This window comes from Cyclopterus lumpus, chromosome 3 (genome assembly GCF_009769545.1).
Source record: "Cyclopterus lumpus isolate fCycLum1 chromosome 3, fCycLum1.pri, whole genome shotgun sequence".
Lineage (NCBI taxonomy): Eukaryota > Metazoa > Chordata > Actinopteri > Perciformes > Cyclopteridae > Cyclopterus > Cyclopterus lumpus.
The window spans coordinates 29536496-29556670 of record NC_046968.1 but is presented as its reverse complement, the minus strand read 5'-3'; the positions used below and the strand labels follow the sequence as shown (position 1 = coordinate 29556670).

Genomic DNA, 20175 nt, shown 5'->3' with positions numbered 1-20175 from the left:
GTTCAAAATAGAGCCTAGTGTGAACAGTAATAATGAGATTGTTGAAGTTAGAGAACAGATGATAGAAGAGAACTATGTAGAACTTATTGTAGTTTCAGACGTAGATAATAACTTTTCTGACTCTGATTAGACACCAGAATACATGACTGGTCAATACCATGCATTACAAAAGAGAGAAACTAAATGGAGGGCGTTCGGGTTTGATCCGTCAGTGTTACAGATTGCAGACCCTTGGGCAAGTAGGAACTTATGGTTCCAGCAATTAACTCATTCCGTAAGATCGGTTGTGAATTTGAATGGTCCATGTCTAGTAAAAGTCCTAACGCCAAACTCATGGCCTTCAATTTTAGAGACTACACCAGAACCACTAACCGCTATTTGTCAAAGTTATGCACTATCATGGCTGTTGTATCAGCAGCAGTCAGCAAAAGATGTAATAATGGCTTGGTCAATACATCTGTTTAGATTTACTTGTTCTTGGTTGGAAGGATTATCATATGTAAATGTACTCGATCAGCATGAAAATATCAGAACGGCGGTCCCGGAAATAATGGAAGTGACATCAGTTCGAGCTGATAGCTGTTTTTGTTCGAATACCACTTATGATGGGCCGGGAATGTTTATGGGGATATCGGATTGTGATAAATATATGATGGACTTGGGTAAACATGAACATTGGTCTAGTAATGATTCATATGAAGTAACTTTTGATGTACCACACAACAAAAAGGGTAAAACTTTAAGGGTGAAGGATCAAAGATGCCTGGGAATGTGACTATAGGGAATTTCAAGGATATTTGGTGGGTTTGTGATGATAAGGCATACATATTTCTACCATATGGGTGGACAGGATGCTGTTATATGGCAACATTGAAACTTCCATATGAGGTCCTTACTATCCAAAAGGGAAAAAGGCCAGATGGGGTCCAATCTAATGACGCTCCAAGAAGTAGGAAGAAACGGGAGATGGCACAGTTTAACAATTTGGAATCATACCATTGGAGAGTGAGTATAGCAGAGAAGTGGGGATTAGGATTATTTCCATGGTATGGGGGGACATTCTTGGCAGATCACATCGATAACATTACCTACACTTTACAGGGTTTTGCGAACGAAACCATAAGAGGGTTTGAATATTTGTCAAACACTCAGAGAAGCCACAGGCTGACGTTGCTAAAACATGACATGGCTCTTGACTATATTTTGGCCAAACAAGGTGGCCTTTGTGTGACTTTGAACTTAACTGGGGAGGCTTGCTACACTTTGATTCCTGATAATTCTGATAATATGACTAGTGTCGTAGATGCATTGAAGCTTATAAGAGATGCATTTTGCCCGTCGGAAAACGCTGGATGCTCTGCAAATGCTTGGTTGCAGGATAAATTAGGGCCATTAGGAGCAGTATTAGTACAGGTTGTGGCAGTACTCGTTCTGTCATTGTGTGTGATGTTTTGTTTTTGTACGCTATTGTTGACCTTTGCACAGGCTATGATAATGAGATGGGTTGGAGTTGTGATGCCAGGCGATCAAACTCAGATGCCATTATTACATGGGGATGATGCCGACGTTGATGAAGACGAAAGGATTAGGATCGAACTGGTGGAGGAATATCCATTTTGAATGTGTGATGGTATTTTAATCCTAACACATACCTCTGTTATTACTTGGTTAGTCTGTAGTTTTGATTTTGTTTCACTCTTTCGAGACACTGTGTGGTCTCGAATGGGGGGGGGGGGAGAAATGGACAATGTGATTTATAATTTCACATGTACTTATAGAAGTGTTAATCTGTATTTGATGTTTTAATTTGTATCTGTTCTGTATGCAAAAGATACTGGTTTTCTTTTCTTTCATTCTAGAACATATTGGGGCCAGACCACTGTGCGGGTGGTGAATTATTATGGGACTCCGATGCGTTGAATGGATTCAAGACACATCAAACATGAACAATAAGAATGATCTGAAGGACTCTGAACAAGGACTGATGACACAACATCCAGATTCAAGACGTCGTCGATGCTACAACTGAGAGTCAAGGCTGCTGAGAAACTGCAGTGTTATACATTCTTATGTCTTATCCTATACGTTACATTAGTAGTATTAAAAATGAATTTTCTTCTTTATGTGCCAATTGTTTGGGAAATGATGTTTTTGTTGGGTAAATATAGATGGGACCTCGGATGTTTTCTTTGCTCGATGTTCAGGGAAAGTGGGCGTAGGCAGGAAAAGGTCCACTTGGAGGTTCGATGGGTTGACCAGCCTGGACATTATTTTGTTTTGATTTGCTGAGAGTTCCATATGTATTTGCTTAAGTAATTTCCTTACACAATTTGCTAAAATTCCGCATTTCAGGAGTATGGAGTACTATGAAAGGTTGCCTTGGCAGAGGAGCCGTGAGAGAATTTTCCTGTATACATTGTTTAATGGACATTACTCAATAGTAATATTACATTTCAAGAAAGATAGCTGCCTAACAGGTTTTTCACTCTCACTTTTTATACTTCATACAATTGCTTTATTGTTAAAATTATGCGGTAGGACGGGTTGCTATTTTTGTCATAATTATACACAGATATGTTTTCTTCTTTTGCTTTTTGGTCGAGACTTTGTTTAGTCTCGAAGGGGGAAAATATGTGGTGTATTCTCCGCTTCCTTAGAAGATCAGCTTATAAGATACCGTTCCACATAGTTGCCCTTTTGACCTGTTGGAGAGGGGTCTGTCCCTGTTAAGAGGCCTTTGTGTGACCTCGTCTGTTACTTCATAATCTTGATATATGGTACACATTCCTGTGTCTGAAAAGTAAGTGTTTAGATTGGGGGTTCCTGAGTGACGTTATGGATCTCAGGATCTGGGCACGACGAAGTGGCTATATAACTGAGTCTCAGTAGATCTTCCATTTGGCTGAGAAGCTTCTCCGAGCGATCTAGACGCTCGTCCTGACCTGTGATTCCTCTCTGTAATAACATAACAACTTACTATGTTGTGTTATTATGTATCATGTTTAATGCACTTATTGTAAGTCGCTTTGGATAAAAGCGTCAGCTAAATGACATGTAATGTAGTGTTATTGTGTATCATGTTATGTTGTGTTATTGTGTATCATGTTTCAATATAACATCTTGTTATGTTGTGTTATTGTGTATTATGTTTCAATATAACATCTTGTTATGTTGTGTTATTGTGTATTATGTTTCCATATAACATCATGTTATGTTGTGTTATTGTGTATTATGTTTCCATATAACATCATGTTATGTTGTGTTATTGTGTATTATGTTTCCATATAACATCTTGTTATGTTGTGTTATTGTGTATTATGTTTCCATATAACATCATGTTATGTTGTGTTATTGTGTATTATGTTATGTTGTGTTATTGTGTATCATGTTTCCATATAACATATTATGTTGTGTTATTGTGTATTATGTTATGTTGTGTTATTGTGTATTATGTTATGTTGTGTTATTGTGTATCATGTTATGTTGTGTTATTGTGTATTATGTTATGTTGTGTTATTGTGTATTATGTTATGTTGTGTTATTGTGTATTATGTTATGTTGTGTTATTGTGTATTATGTTATGTTGTGTTATTGTGTATTATGTTATGTTGTGTTATTGTGTATCAAGTTATGTTGTGTTATTGTGTATCTTGTTATGTTGTGTTATTGTGTATCATGTTTCCATATAACATTATGTTATGTTGTGTTATTGTGTATCAAGTTATGTTGTGTTATTGTGTATAATGTTATGTTGTGTTATTGTGTATCATGTTTCCATATAACATTATGTTATGTTGTGTTATTGTGTATTATGTTATGTTGTGTTATTGTGTATCTTGTTATGTTGTGTTATTGTGTATCATGTTTCCATATAACATATTGTTATGTTGTGTTATTGTGTATCATGTTATGTTGTGTTATTGTGTATCATGTTTCCATATAACATTATGTTATGTTGTGTTATTGTGTATAATGTTATGTTGTGTTATTGTGTATCATGTTATGTTGTGTTATTGTGTATCATGTTATGTTGTGTTATTGTGTATCATGTTTCCATGTAACATCTTGTTATGTTGTGTTATTGTGTGTCATGTTTCCATGTAACATCTTGTTATGTTGTGTTATTGTGTGTCATGTTTCCATGTAACATCTTGTTATGTTGTGTTATTGTGTATCATGTTTCCATATAACATCTTGTTTTGTTGTGTTATTGTGTGTCATGTTTCCATGTAACATTATGTTATGTTGTGTTATTGTGTGTCATGTTTCCATGTAACATCTTGTTATGTTGTGTTATTGTGTATCATGTTTCCATGTAACATCTTGTTATGTTGTGTTATTGTGTGTCATGTTTCCATGTAACATTATGTTATGTTGTGTTATTGTGTGTCATGTTTCCATGTAACATCTTGTTATGTTGTGTTATTGTGTATCATGTTTCCATATAACATCTTGTTGTGTTATTGTGTATCATGTTTCCATATAACATCTTGTTATGTTGTGTTATTGTGTATCATGTTTCCATGTAACATCTTGTTATGTTGTGTTATTGTGTGTCATGTTTCCATGTAACATTATGTTATGTTGTGTTATTGTGTGTCATGTTTCCATGTAACATCTTGTTATGTTGTGTTATTGTGTATCATGTTTCCATATAACATCTTGTTGTGTTATTGTGTATCATGTTTCCATATAACATCTTGTTATGTTGTGTTATTGTGTATCATGTTTCCATGTAACATCTTGTTATGTTGTGTTATTGTGTGTCATGTTTCCATGTAACATTATGTTATGTTGTGTTATTGTGTGTCATGTTTCCATGTATCATCTTGTTATGTTGTGTTATTGTGTATCATGTTTCCATATAACATCTTGTTGTGTTATTGTGTATCATGTTTCCATATAACATCTTGTTATGTTGTGTTATTGTGTATCATGTTTCCATATAACATTATGTTATGTTGTGTTATTGTGTATCAAGTTATGTTGTGTTATTGTGTATAATGTTATGTTGTGTTATTGTGTATCATGTTTCCATATAACATATTGTTATGTTGTGTTATTGTGTATTATGTTATGTTGTGTTATTGTGTATTATGTTATGTTGTGTTATTGTGTATTATGTTATGTTGTGTTATTGTGTATCTTGTTATGTTGTGTTATTGTGTATCATGTTATGTTGTGTTATTGTGTATTATGTTATGTTGTGTTATTGTGTATTATGTTATGTTGTGTTATTGTGTATTATGTTATGTTGTGTTATTGTGTATCTTGTTATGTTGTGTTATTGTGTATCATGTTATGTTGTGTTATTGTGTATTATGTTATGTTGTGTTATTGTGTATTATGTTATGTTGTGTTATTGTGTATTATGTTATGTTGTGTTATTGTGTATTATGTTATGTTGTGTTATTGTGTATTATGTTATGTTGTGTTATTGTGTATCTTGTTATGTTGTGTTATTGTGTATTATGTTATGTTGTGTTATTGTGTATCTTGTTATGTTGTGTTATTGTGTATTATGTTATGTTGTGTTATTGTGTATCTTGTTATGTTGTGTTATTGTGTATCATGTTTCCATATAACATATTGTTATGTTGTGTTATTGTGTATCATGTTATGTTGTGTTATTGTGTATAATGTTATGTTGTGTTATTGTGTATCAAGTTATGTTGTGTTATTGTGTATAATGTTATGTTGTGTTATTGTGTATCATGTTTCCATATAACATTATGTTATGTTGTGTTATTGTGTATTATGTTATGTTGTGTTATTGTGTATCTTGTTATGTTGTGTTATTGTGTATCATGTTTCCATATAACATATTGTTATGTTGTGTTATTGTGTATCATGTTATGTTGTGTTATTGTGTATCATGTTTCCATATAACATTATGTTATGTTGTGTTATTGTGTATAATGTTATGTTGTGTTATTGTGTATCATGTTATGTTGTGTTATTGTGTATCATGTTATGTTGTGTTATTGTGTATCATGTTTCCATGTAACATCTTGTTATGTTGTGTTATTGTGTATCATGTTTCCATATAACATCTTGTTATGTTGTGTTATTGTGTATCATGTTTCCATGTAACATCTTGTTATGTTGTGTTATTGTGTATCATGTTTCCATATAACATCTTGTTATGTTGTGTTATTGTGTATCATGTTTCCATGTAACATCTTGTTATGTTGTGTTATTGTGTATCATGTTTCCATGTAACATCTTGTTATGTTGTGTTATTGTGTATCATGTTTCCATGTAACATCTTGTTATGTTGTGTTATTGTGTGTCATGTTTACATGTAACATCTTGTTATGTTGTGTTATTGTGTATCATGTTTCAATATAACATCTTGTTGTGTTATTGTGTATCATGTTTCCATGTAACATCTTGTTGTGTTATTGTGTATCATATTTCCATGTAACATCTTCGGTTTGTGGGACCAGAGGTCTGACCGGTTTTATTGGAAAGCTGTTTTGTTTTGGTTGTGCAGACAAATGACGGAGTGACTGAAAAAGAAACAATGGAACCATTGGATATTGTTTTGAAGCTACCTTGCAGGGTTTCAGGAGTAGGACCACTCCTCAACCCCTCCCCCCTCCCTCCATCCACCTTATTTTCTTCCTTCATTCTCTCTTCGTCTCTCTTCCTCTGCACTATTTCGGGGGATCGTCGTTGCCCCGGTGCAAGCAGGTTCAAGCCTTGGAGATAAATCATCTTTCTGTAAGACCCTGTTAGTTTAGTGTCTCTGCTAATCACTCATTCCCTCCACCTGCCACTCCTCTGTCTCCTTGAGTAGTTACGCCCTACACCTGTGCTTCCCCCTATATATGCTCCCATTGTGTCCCTGGTCCTCTGCGTGACCCTCGCTAGTGAAGCGACATTCTGAGTGGCATGTGACTCGGGGTCGATACAGTTCAAAGGCCACAGTTGATCCCTGTAACTTCAAAATAGTTCAACAGGAAGCATATGAACGTATGTGTGATGGCGTTGTTAAAGCGCTCTGAATGACCGTTTGGTGAGCCGGTTATTAAGTTATTTCAGCCTGCTGATGGCGGCTGATATCATAACTTTACCGCAGTGGGATTATGGACCTCACCCACTGGTGCAGCTGATAGAAATCTTTCATATGTATTTTCTTTATCGCAATCTTGATACAGTTGTCGCTTTTGTGCTAATCTCTTCTCTCTTATTGTTTATACTTGAGCAAGTATCATGTGGCAAGAATGTGTCAAGCAAGAATGTCTGAAGGCCACTGACACTTACGGGAAGACGAATCTGAAAGTGTTTCAGAGTTATAGTTATGTCTCATAGCACATTTTAAACATACTTCTGGATAGTTACATTTGTAGCACAGCAAATAAAAAGAACACTATTCACCTTTAACATGTAGTGGAGTAGATGTATATAGTGGCATACAACTGAACTGCTTCAAATAAAGCTTCAGTAGTTGAAGATGTGCTTCAGCACAGTAAATGTATTAAAGGTGCAGTGAGTTCCTCTCAGCCGTGGCTGCAGTTCATCTTCAGCAGACGTTTACAGGAAGCAGCTTGCATGTACATATTGGCACATTTTTCTAGCCTAGTCTCAGTGGCTCATTGGGTGTGCCACTTAAAATATATGTTAAGAAACAAACAATCACTCAAAGAACAAAACGTCTCTGTGTGTGTGGCCTGATGGGAAAAGTACAAGGAAGTAATAGGAAAGGCCCTAATTGGCACTTTCATAAAACCCTTTGTATCATTTAGACGACATTCCGTTCAGCTGAGCTCGCTAAAAGTTCCACTCCTGACAAGAGAATGTGACTTTTGAGACACGTTCATAAACACGTTCATACACTGATGGGAAGAGCAACGTTCCAACATGGACTGGCAGAGCCGGGGATCGAACCGCCGATCCTCTAATTGAAGGACGACCCTGCTCTCCACTGACCCACAGTCACCCACTATTTAACTGGCAATAAACAAAATGTGACGTTGTGACACGGTCAAATGAAACCATCCAAAGAGTCCAAATGATCTGCAACACACCTCAATACAAAATAACATAGAGTACTTTTAACTTATATTTTGCCTATAATGCTTAAATTAATATCCACATTTAATGCAAAACTTTCATGAACACTTAAATTTACTTTTAACATTTAAACTAAGCCTTTTAATATTTAAAACTTATCCTATTCCTGAGCGATCAAAACCTTTGTAATTATCCAATACTTTCATCTGCGACATGCAACGCAGCGTATAACCATAACCATGTATTAATAGGTCCTGGGACAGGGATGTCATATCTCTTAAAGCCCTGAGGCAAATTTGTAATTTTTGATTCTGGTATCGCATTGCATATCGGTTTGTGCCACCAGAAGGGAGAGTCTGGAATTCCAGTGACAGTATCTGGGACCTCGACCAATTAACAAAACGACATCACCGGTTTTATTGTAAAGCTATTTTGGTTTTGGCGTGCAGACAAATAATGGAGTGACTGAAAAAGAAACAATGGAACCATTGTTTCTGGGCGTTGTCAGAGACTGTTTACATTGTCATTGAAGGTTTGAGGTCCGCCACAACCCTCTCCACCTGATTTGTAGTACAGAATAACACATGTTTGTAACCTGTTACTGTAACTGTACATAAAACAAGTGATGGAGTCAATAGAGTCAGGACATGATCCTGACTCTATTGACTCTATTGACTCCATTTTATGTACATCCTTTTTTTTACTTTGTTTGAGACCTTTGGTAAAAAATATTATGGCTGTTAGCCAGGTAAATATCTAATGTAAGCAAAAAATACGGCCGTTAAAACCCTTCCTGGAAGGCTCCTCTCATGCATCCTGCCTGGTGGCTGATATCCCCGGGCACACTGGAACAGAGAGAACCCGGAGGCTGAGCTGGGAAGGGTATTGTGGGCGTACTCGACCCACAAGAGCTGCTCCGACAAGGAGGAGGGGTTGCGAGAGGAGAGACATCGGATGAATCAGGAGCCATCTCCTGATTCATCCGATGGACAAAACTCGGACCAGAAGTAAAACTCGGACCAGAAGCGAGAGGTGAATTGTGGTCCCCAGTCAGAGACCACGTCAATGGGCAACTCAGGCAGCGGAAAAACATTTTTCAACAACACTTTAGCAGTCTCTTTGGCGGTAGGTCATTTGGGTAGTGGGATGAGCAGAGCAGAAAACCGATCAATCACCATGAGAAGGAGGTAGGCCGATTACAAAATCCAAGGCGATGTGGGACCAGGGACTAGGAATGGGCAGACGACGAAGTAGTCTGGGGGAGGTTGGCGAGTGCTCTTCTGCTGGAAGCAGACCAGAGAAGCACTGATGAACTCCTTTGGTGTCCTCCTCCATGGAGGACCAGCAAAAACATTGCCTGAGCAGTGCGTCGGGCATCCCAGGTGGGACTAGTGACCCCACTGGAGAACCTGCGGACGGAGATAGGCAGGAACAAACAACCGGTCAACAGGACAAGCACTGGGAGCAGGATGTTCGGCATTGGGAGCGCTTTACCCTGTCCTCCACCTCCCAGGTTACAGCACCAACAACGCACTTAGGAGGGAGGACACCTTCAGGATGGGGAGGAGAGCTCTCTTGCTGGAACTGACGGGACGAGGCGTCAGCTTTGATGTTCTTGGAGCCTGGTCTGTAGGAGAGCAAAAACTCAAAACGATTAAAAAAAAAGAGCCCACCTTGCTTGCCGAGAGCTCAGTCGCTTAGTTGAATGGATGTCATTAATAAATTCATGGTGAAATGCCTGTACTGTCATGTAAATTTGTACGTTACACCATTAACAGGTTACGCTTGCACATTCGCAACGGGCAAGATTCTTGGCGAGTCGTCATTCCGCTGTAAGATCGGCTTTTTGCTGTTGCCCTTCAAAACAAAATACAGATCTAAGCTCAACATTGAGCATGAATTGAGAGTCGCCGTATCAAGCAACTCCGTTTTAAAAAGATTTGTAGTGGAAATCAGGCTCATTGCAGCCACTAATACTGATGAAACTTGATGGCTCACACATATCTGGACTCATTTTGTAAACGCACATTGATGCTGATCACACAGTTGTTTAATGGAACAAATAAAACATTTGCTCTGTGCAATCTCGAAGGTGAGAACGTCTTCAGGGAGCACAGCAAAGCCAAAACGGGGTTCCACAGAAGCAGAAACCAAGTGTGTCGATGAGATAGGAGATTAACTGAAAGAGCAGCAATACGATCACATCTGTCAGAGGGGACAGTCAGCAACACATAGAAGTACTGCCAGTAAATGCTGAGTCCTGACCATGTGACCTCAACTGTTATCATGTGTGGCATCAAAACGTACACACTAAAATGATTGATAACTGTAGGCCGAGTTATGCTTCAGAGAAAGTAAGAATCTTTTTATCTTTCCATTATTATCAGTATTATTACATAATAATTACAACATATTATATTAATAACTATACCAATACCCATAGAGTAATAAAGTCCGTGGACCAGAAAGTGAAAGCAGTCTTGTTCTGGGAACTGGATGATCGACCTCACCTGACTGATATCCAGACAATCACATGTTTCTTTTTTCAGCTTTCAATGCACGCTAAAAAACACTTGATTACCGATAAGCCCAGAATCATTGGAATGTGTACTTCCTTATAGATTTAACTTGATAAACATCTTACTGGCAGTGTGTGTTTAACACTGATGTGTTACACGAAACCTTTCTTTGGTATCGGCCGTAGAGATGTCGACCTTCTTTTCAAAATAATGGGAATAGATGACACATATGAACTTCACATTTGGAAAACTCAACAGCATCTTTTTAGAATCATGACCCGGTTACTCAAGATAACCCAACATAGTTATTGTGAGCAGTTTTATAGAAGAAGCTTTTCAAGTATGTTCTTTTTTTGAGCACCACGAGCCGACTACCATGTTGTTTCGTGATATTGGAGCGGAGGCAGACATCTCTACGGACAATTTCTACAACACTGGGCAACTCACCCCAAAACAATGTAGATTAGTCAATAGCACACAGGTAAGAGGACAATATGTGTTTAATTCATTGTCTCTTTAACACAGAGGCCTTCAGTACCAGCTGCTGCTTTGATGTACGTGATGATGCTGAGAGTTGGACAGAAGCCAAACACTTTTAATGCACAACATCATTCCACTGTGACGAGATGTAGAAATTCAGGTGGTTACGGGAAGAGGAAGTTGTCTTATTGAATTGTTGTTGCTGAATACCATTAGATCGTCTTGAAGTGTAAATCCTTGGCACTGTCACAGGTGCTGACAATAGAAGATGTTGTGAAACCAGTCTCGCAGCCTATTCCGGCACATAATGTGCATCCCATGAAAGGACTGGCATCACCTGGCCGGCCTATCGGAGGGTATATATATTGATGCTGCAGGTGGATGTGAGTGGCAGAGAACCTCCAGACAGGTGACTTGAGGGCGTCATGGCTTCCACATCAGTGCTCCTGCTTCAGCTGCTCCTGGTCTCACTGGCGGCTGCATCTCATTACTTTGGGGGATCCACGACCTACACCTACAAAGGAAAGAACCAAGACGGAACATTCCGGGTGAGAGATATATGATATACACCATGGGTTTGAAAATATTATATGTCAAAAATATTTACAATGTAGCATTATTACTTATTATTACTTTATCAATAACCTTTCTGAAACAGTAAAATTCCCTCTGATGTTGGATGGAAAATAATATTTACATTTAGTTTATATTTAAACTAAATATATTTAAGCTCTTGTGTTTTACATTTTCACTCATAATTAAGGCCCACTAGGTTTATGTAAACACCCAAAATTATTTAACATTGTAAAACCGAGTACTGTTCATTGATTAATATTTGATCTATAACTTGTTCAGGTAAAAAGAAGAATGTTGTGTAATTACCCGGGAGCTGAAACAGATGCCCTTTAGCCTTGCTTTGACTAATTATTATTTCATTAAACAGAACTAAAAAGCATAAAAGCTTGATGAGAACCATCATTTACTTAATATAAACATGAACAAACCCTTCTTATTGTTGTCATTATGGTTTCCGTTCACGTTTTCTTTACTCAATTTAAGATCCAAGGACATATTTCAATATTATTGTTTTTTATTATTTTTAATAAAAACGTATGCACTTTTGTTTGTTTTAATCTAAAATAGTGGTTTGACCATTTATTGTGGTTGTTGATCAAATTATCATTACAGATAAACAGCCTTATTAAAATAGCTCATGAAAGAGTAAAATAACTGATAAATACACATACATGTAATTCATAAGAATATCCTTCAGTAGAGTAACCGTCTCTAACTGTATAATCTTTTTCCACAGGTGGACATTCGCAACAGGGACACCTTTGATGGGTGTCAATACTCCCTCAATTGGAATTGTTACCAAAGCAACTGTGGATATGTCCGCAGAAGTCAGAAAGGTGTGATTGACAACAGCACCAATGCACCACGATACAACCGGCAATGGTGTGAAACCGAAACCGTCAGCACAAGATACCTCGCGAGTGACAAACCTGTTCAAATGAGGTGAGCTTTTCTTCTTCTCTGAAATCAAACCAATGCTGCTGCACTCCATGTGTATGAGTCAAATGTTGGATTTGCTGTGCTTGTCATAAAAAGTAGCCAGTGTTCGCTGCAGTATTTCAAGAGTATCTTTTGATTGATGCTCATACCAGGGCTGCAAGCTGCTGTTGGATCCCAAAGCGTAACGGGAACGCTAATTGGAGACTACATTCTTCACTGGATTTGGGATCAAGATCTGACACTGGAAAACCAAACAGATCGCCAGAAATTGCCATTCTACCTTTGCTAAGGTAAGTTCCCTGCAGTGAGCATCACATTTTGATTTTACATTGTATTGAGGTATTTAAATTATGATTATGATTCTTACATTTGTTTTCCGTATGTTACTACACCTCTACCAGCATGTCCCTGGTTTTATATTACTTCTTGCATTGTGCATGTTTGTGTCTGCTGATTTGATTCTTTTGTGTAAAGGATTCTTTGCATATTAGATTACTAACTCCTGTTTATGTGTCTACTCAAGAGTTCCCCAGAACTGCCCAAGGACATACAAGCTGATGTCCTTTGATCCTGACGGCGACAAAGTTCGATGCAGATATGGAAATATCCCAAATCTAGAGTGTCAGTCGTGTAACCAACCTTTAGGCTTTGCCTTGGATCAGGTTAGTTGAAAAATATATTTCCTAATACATTGTAATACCTCACTGATGCTTTGCCTCACCTAACCTTAAAATGTTCACATTGTCAGGGCTCTTGCACATTACACTACCAACGCTCTACAGCCGACCCCAGAGTTTATGGATTTGAGTTGATGGTGGAAGACTTCCCGCAAAGGCCCATCACTCTGGCCTACGCTGATGGATCCCATTCCACAAAGAGTCCACTTGTTGTGAGGCATAAAAGACAATCCAGAAGTATCTCAAGTTGGGGCACCATCATCCCAACAACCACACCTCCACACACAACCACCACACCATACCCATGGTGGTGGTCTTATACTAAAACCACACCATACCCAACAACAACCACCGCAAAAACAACCACCGCACCATACCCATGGTGGTGGTATTATACTACAACCACAGCAGCTCCAACAACCACAGCAGCCCCAACAACCACAGCAGCTCCAACAACCACACCATACCCAACAACCACACCTTACCCAACAACCACAGCAGCCCCAACAACCACAGCAGCTCCAACAACCACACCATACCCAACAACCACACCATACCCAACAACCACAGCAGCCCCAACAACCACAGCAGCTCCAACAACCACACCATACCCAACAACCACACCATACCCAACAACCACAGCAGCCCCAACAACCACAGCAGCTCCAACAACCACACCATACCCAACAACCACACCTTACCCAACAACCACAGCAGCCCCAACAACCACAGCAGCTCCAACAACCACACCATACCCAACAACCACACCTTACCCAACAACCACAGCAGCCCCAACAACCACAGCAGCTCCAACAACCACACCATACCCAACAACCACACCATACCCAACAACCACAGCAGCCCCAACAACCACAGCAGCTCCAACAACCACAGCAGCTCCAACAACCACAGCAGCCCCAACAACCACAGCAGCTCCAACAACCACACCATACCCAACAACCACAGCAGCCCCAACAACCACAGCAGCTCCAACAACCACAGCAGCCCCAACAACCACAGCAGCTCCAACAACCACAGCAGCTCCAACAACCACACCATACCCACCAACCACACCATACCCAACAACCACAGCAGCCCCAACAACCACACCATACCCAACAACCACACCATACCCAACAACCACAGCAGCCCCAACAACCACACCATACCCAACAACCACACCATACCCAACAACAACCAGCTCCTACCGACATGCCAACACTCCTCCCCTCAGTAAACTACCGTTGCAATTCTCCTTTCTTGGTGAGTTCTTTTTATTCTGTGACAACATTTTCAATGAGCCAATCCATAAAAACTAAACACTGTTGCTGCTGAAACCATTGCCTGTCAAAATTAGCCGTTGATGAAAATTAGCGCCACTTTTTTGATCCACCAACAGCAGCAAAGTTACAGTTTTAAGTATGAGTTACTTACTGCTGTTTTGAATGTAAATGAATCTTCTATTTTTAACTCCAGTGGACCCACCTGCACCCTCATGTCAGGAAGGACACTACTTGCCAAAGTTTGTGTCCCCAACACCTTTAAATGGAGACCGCATCCAAGCAGAGGTCAACAAAGAAGTGGAGATCATAATCAACGCACAAGCGTCATACGCAACGTGAGTGAGAAACAACATGATCAGTGTTGGCCTGAGGCGCATAAGATAATATCAGCAATAAGGAGTCAATAAATCTCCGGTTTCTTTGTTTTGTTTTCACACAGAATACATGATATTATCATCAGTGGCCCACTGAATATCACCAAGCAAAGGAACACACATGGTGAGTTCGTCATCAGGTGGACGCCTTTCGAAGATGACCTGGGAGATTTCTTCCCGATTTGCTTTGCTGTTGAATCGGTGACCGGGTAAGCTTTGGGTTCCTAATGAGAGCATTTGTATGTGTGGGTCATGATTTGACTTTGTAACACATTGTTTCAGGTCTGCTGCAGCCGCTACCACACAACATCATAATCACCACGGCACCCCGTCTTCACAGTAAGTTACATTTATCTGTTTAGTGTTTTCCTCTTTTGCAACAAGGTAGAGATTAAGAAAAAATAAGAATGCTGTAAACCAATAAAAAAGATTTTTTTAATAATTCACAATATTTCTGAAAGAATGTCTATCAAAAGGTAGAAAACCCAATACCTGATAGCATTGACATTTTCAAACTTAATCTTAGTTCTTAAAATGACTTAACATGTGTTCTTAAATAGATTTCACTCAGTTTGCGCTGTTATCTCTGCTAGTACTGTTAGAGTTGTTTGCCCTGTTATCTCTGCTAGCACTGTTAGGGTTGTTTGCGCTGTTATCTCTGCTAGCACTGTTAGGGTTGTTTGCGCTGTTATCTCTGCTAGCACTGTTAGGGTTGTTTGCGCTGTTATCTCTGCTAGCACTGTTAGGGTTGTTTGCACTATTATCTCTGCTAGCACTGTTAGAATTGTTTGCGCTGTTATCTCTGCTAGCACTGTTAGGGTTGTTTGCGCTGTTATCTCTGCTAGTACTGTTAGGGTTGTTTGCGCTGTTATCTCTGCTAGCACTGTTAGAATTGTTTGCGCTGTTATCTCTGGTAGCACTATTAGGGTTGTTTGCGCTGTTATCTCTGCTAGCACTGTTAGGGTTGTTTGCGCTATTATCTCTGCTAGCACTGTTAGAGTTGTTTGCGCTTTTATCCCTGCTAGCACTGTTAGCGTTGTTTGCGTTGTTATCTCTGCTAGCACTGTAAGAGTTGTTTGCGCTGTTATCTCTGCTAGCACTGTTAGCGTTGTTTGCGTTGTTATCTCTGCTAGCACTGTTAGCGTTGATTGCGCTGTTATCTCTGCTAGCACTGTTAGAGTTGTTTGCGCTGTTATCTCTGCTAGTACTGTTAGGGTTGTTTGCGCTGTAATCTCTGCTAGCACTGTTAGCGTTGTTTGTGCTGTTATCCCTGCTAGCACTGTTAGAATTGTTTGCGCTGTTATATCTGCTAGCACTGTTAGCGTTGTTTGCGCTGTTATCTCTGCTAGTACTGTTAGGGTTGTTTGCGCTGTTATCTCTGCTAGCACTGTTAGCGTTTTTGGCGCTGTTATCTCTGCAAGCACTGTTAGGGTTGTTTGCGCTTTTATCTCTGCTAGCACTGTTAGCGTTGTTTGCGCTGTTATCTCTGCTGGCACTATTAGCATTGTTTGCACTGTTATCTCTATAGCACTGTTAGCGTTGTTTACACTGGTTAAAGTGACCTACCTAACAAACTCACCTTTATCAGTTTAATTGTAGCTAGGAGACAAAAGCACCAGTAATAATTGTAACTATCATATCATCCTACCTGAAACTGAATTTAATCAGTGTTCATCAATGCTCCTCAGGTCTGGCATCTATCAGTCCGAGATGAGATGTGTTATTGTAGAAGTTCGGAAGAAGCAAAGTGAGTGTACTTTAATGTTTTCTTGTATAACTACAGCTGTAGTGGTGTATATATAATAGATATCAATATTTAATATCCTGAATTGTTTACATTATGGTTTACTAGCTCCAAGTCTTCTTCTTCCCTGTGTTTGCTGAATTTCTGGTTGGCCTTACTGCCCCTTGTAAATAAGTGGAATACCATTGGTATAATGTGTATTTTCAACCACCTCTTCCTCTAGTTATTTCCAATGTGATCTGCACCGAGTCCACAATGACAGTAGAGGTTGAGAAAGCTTCATTCTCTGGACTCCATGAGGACCATTTGCGGCTCAACGACGCCACCAACATCGCCTGCAGGCTGCAGTCCAACAGGACTCACGTCTTCGCTGTCATCCCCCTCAGCGGTTGTGGCACTGAGATCGAGGTAACGCAGGGTTTTGGTACCGGCCGTGCTCTTCTCTCGGTTATTGGTGTTGCCTTTATCCAGCAGTATGAGGACTGACGACGTAACCTTTTCCTTTGCAGGAAGACGATGATAACCTCAGGTTCAAAAATGAAATCACCACGTTTGACAACGTAGCCGACACGATCACCAGGAAGCACCTGCTGGAGGTGCAGTTCTACTGCCAGTACCCCAAACGTGGAAACGTGACGCTGGGCTTCACAGCACACAGAAGGAACGTCACAGTGTGGGACCGGGGCTTCGGCACGTTCACCTACCAGTTCGAGTTCTATCCCAACAACCAGTACCAAACCATGGTGGATCCAAATTCATACCCACTGGTGTATACATTAGGGAACAGGATCTACATGCAGATAGAGGCCACCTCCTCCATCGACAACACTGTGCTGTTTGTGGAGTCCTGCAGAGCTACACCATATGACAACAAAAACTACAAGCAAACCTACTCCATCATTGAGAACGGGTAGGCATGACGACACCACCTGGTGGAGCTAGAGGACATAACAAAGTATGTGTAAAGAGTTGTGATTGTCTTTATGTGAGAGGTTTGTAACTAACGGTGTGAATGACAGTTGATTGATTCGTAGACAGTGGATTCATGGATGTAAATGAAATGTCTCTCTATCTTGTGTTTAACTGTGCAGGTGATTATGTCCTCTTAGTCTAGAGGGTCTTTAGTGTAATATGACCATGTCAGGATGGAGAAGTCAATGCCTCACTCCCTTCATCTTATGCATAACCTCTACAGTACATTTCCTCCTCATGTAAATAACTACAATAGAACAATACCTCTGCCCCTTCAACAGCATCCATTGTAAGGCATAGAGAAACAAAGGCAATGTGTCTCATCTTTTAGTTTTGCTTTGCTCCGACCAGGTGTAATGTGGATTCGACCGTTCAGACCCATGACTCCGCCCACCAGAGACAGTTCAGGTTCAGCATGGAGGCCTTCAAGTTCATCGGCTTGCATGATCAGGTAAAGACTTGAGCAGGAGACTCTGAATTAAATCTCTAAACGCTTCAATGAATAGGTCCATTTCATAATGTGCTTTTATTATCTGGCTGGTTTTACTAAGTGATAATTAATGCGCACTTGATGTAGTGGACAGGTGCAAAGGAATATAAAGTCGTGTGGAAAAGAGGTTGAATTTCTGCAACGTTTCGGTGATGGATATTCATCAATCATCAAATACACAATGTGAAGCAACTCATTTCATACTGAAACCACAGGGCGTAACAACCAATCAGAAGACACTTGTCCCATCAATTATTGATACAAAACTAAATATACTTAAACGAAATAATGTCAGAAATAATAGAATAACAAATAAAATGTACTTTTTTCAGTGAAAGATTTGTTGAGCAATTCAAGATTATTAATTTGTCAACAGAAACATGTAATCTTTCACATTTCTTTTCTATGTTTCCCATCTCACCTTTTATAGAAATAAATTGTATTTCCTTTTTTTGTTTTCAAATGTAATTCTTCAATTTCAAATAGGAATGTGGTTATTATGAATTTGATTGGTTGTTTCAACCTGTGGCTTCACATTGTGAATCAGATGTCTAAAGAATAAACTCAGTGGTGACCAGTTTAAAAAAAGAGCTTGTACCACTTGACACGGATGGACTTGAGGACTCGCTAGACCCCCCCTGACTGTGGGTGTCACATTGGATCTGACCACAGCTCTGCTCTGTAAGAGTCCGTCTGCTGATGTAACTCCAGCGTGCTCTGTTGCATTCAGGTGTACATCAGCTGCACGGTCCTGATGTGTGAAGCAGGCAGCCCCAACACCAGGTTCTCCCAGGGGTGCATCAACTCCACAATGACGAACGTTTGGACGCCCAATCATCACCGCAGAAGGAGGGAGGTAGTCGCTCAGAGTTCAAGGCACTTCGTTTCCCAGGGTCCTTTGCGCTTGAAGAGATCGGCGGAGAGCAACGAAAGCTCAGGTGTGAAAACAGAGAGGGTTCATTTACGACCAGCACACTTCAAATGTTTGAGCCCCACTTTGGACCACAGCAAATGTATAATTGTGCTTCTCTTTCCTCCAGCGCTCCATCTGAATCTGAACCTGGTTTTCATCGCTGGATGTCTTCTTGCAGCTGTTGGCATGATCAGTGCAGTGGCCATGTACAAGGCCAAAGTGTCAAAGGTCAAATACCAACCTTTGCCCACATTTGAAAACTAAGACGGCACACAGAATACCAATTCTGAGTTAATCACGTTTTTTGATTGGGTTTGCCATTTGATATTGAGTGTTTGTGTGTCTTATGAACTTTCATCTTTATACATGTCTGCAGCTTTATGAGGACAAATCTGTTCCGGTGCAAAGAGTTAACCAGCAAGCAGTTTTATCATAATCAACACTGAAAGGGTGCATCAACGGATGTCAAAAGGTTTTTACGGCTAGACTTAATTCAATTATGATACTCTTGCTTCAAAGTCCCATATTATAAAAAGGGAGATCTTCATATTTCTTTTTTAAATAGTGTAAAAGTATTGAAATGCTCAATAACTTCAGTTACTGTGCCTTTAAACGAGCCGTCAGGATCACAACTGAACAATAATTAGCGGCTACTTCACATTTTTAAACTTTAATATTCTAAATGTGCCCCAGTTTACGCCCAGGTGAATAACATCAGCTGACAGGAAGTGAACATGGAACCAAGCTTTTGGCGTGTGACCCAATTTACAACGCATGTTTCAGAGGGTGAATGCAGGTTTAATTCAGACAGAATGCAGTAGAGTTCAAATAAATGATAAAAACATATGTTTTATTATTTTAAAGCATGTAAAGATTAACTAGTACAAACTAGTATGAACCTGGAAATGAGCGCGATATGTCTCAACTCATCGATCAATAAAAATTTGCAAATATTTTTGTCTTCTTTATTTGTCTAAATCTTTCTCATATACACACTGTAAAATAATCAAGAAATGAAATACAATTATTCATATTTAATAATAGAGAGAGATAACGTGATTCAGAATTTAAAAGGCTTTACCTCAATTTAAACCAAATTGTTAACTAGTGGAATTAGCTATTGGCAAAGTTACATCTGGTCACTTTGTAAACAAACTATCTCTATTGTTGTGTTTGCTGGCCCTTCTGC

At 39.5% G+C, this 20175-nt stretch overlaps 2 protein-coding genes across 2 annotated transcripts; both read left to right on the top strand.

Moving 5' to 3' along the window:
• Positions 1-11398: 11398 nt before the first annotated feature.
• LOC117728893 (mucin-2-like) lies at positions 11399-14447 on the top strand. The gene is made up of 7 exons (XM_034529817.1): positions 11399-11566; positions 12331-12536; positions 12686-12823; positions 13057-13195; positions 13282-13707; positions 13853-14013; positions 14234-14447. The coding sequence occupies exons 1-7, from the start codon at positions 11444-11446 to the stop codon at positions 14445-14447; spliced, it is 1407 nt and encodes a 468-aa protein (XP_034385708.1). The 5' UTR covers positions 11399-11443.
• On the top strand, positions 14383-19939 carry LOC117728845 (ZP domain-containing protein-like). Its single transcript, XM_034529766.1, has 10 exons — positions 14383-14473; positions 14687-14828; positions 14933-15076; positions 15150-15206; positions 16556-16614; positions 16835-17019; positions 17121-17521; positions 17935-18034; positions 18804-19011; positions 19114-19939. The coding sequence occupies exons 5-10, from the start codon at positions 16578-16580 to the stop codon at positions 19248-19250; spliced, it is 1068 nt and encodes a 355-aa protein (XP_034385657.1). The 5' UTR covers positions 14383-14473; positions 14687-14828; positions 14933-15076; positions 15150-15206; positions 16556-16577; the 3' UTR covers positions 19251-19939.
• Positions 19940-20175: the final 236 nt, after the last annotated feature.

Coding starts and splice junctions, on each gene's coding strand:
- LOC117728845 (XM_034529766.1), top strand. CDS start 16,578: ATGAGATGTGTTATTGTAGAAGTTCGGAAGAAGCAAA. Junction 16,615..16,834: donor AGAAGTTCGGAAGAAGCAAA/GTGAGTGTACTT, acceptor CTCTTCCTCTAG/TTATTTCCAATGTGATCTGC. Junction 18,035..18,803: donor TCATCGGCTTGCATGATCAG/GTAAAGACTTGA, acceptor TGTTGCATTCAG/GTGTACATCAGCTGCACGGT.
- LOC117728893 (XM_034529817.1), top strand. CDS start 11,444: ATGGCTTCCACATCAGTGCTCCTGCTTCAGCTGCTCCTGGTCTCACTG. Junction 11,567..12,330: donor ACCAAGACGGAACATTCCGG/GTGAGAGATATA, acceptor CTTTTTCCACAG/GTGGACATTCGCAACAGGGA. Junction 12,824..13,056: donor GCCATTCTACCTTTGCTAAG/GTAAGTTCCCTG, acceptor TGTCTACTCAAG/AGTTCCCCAGAACTGCCCAA.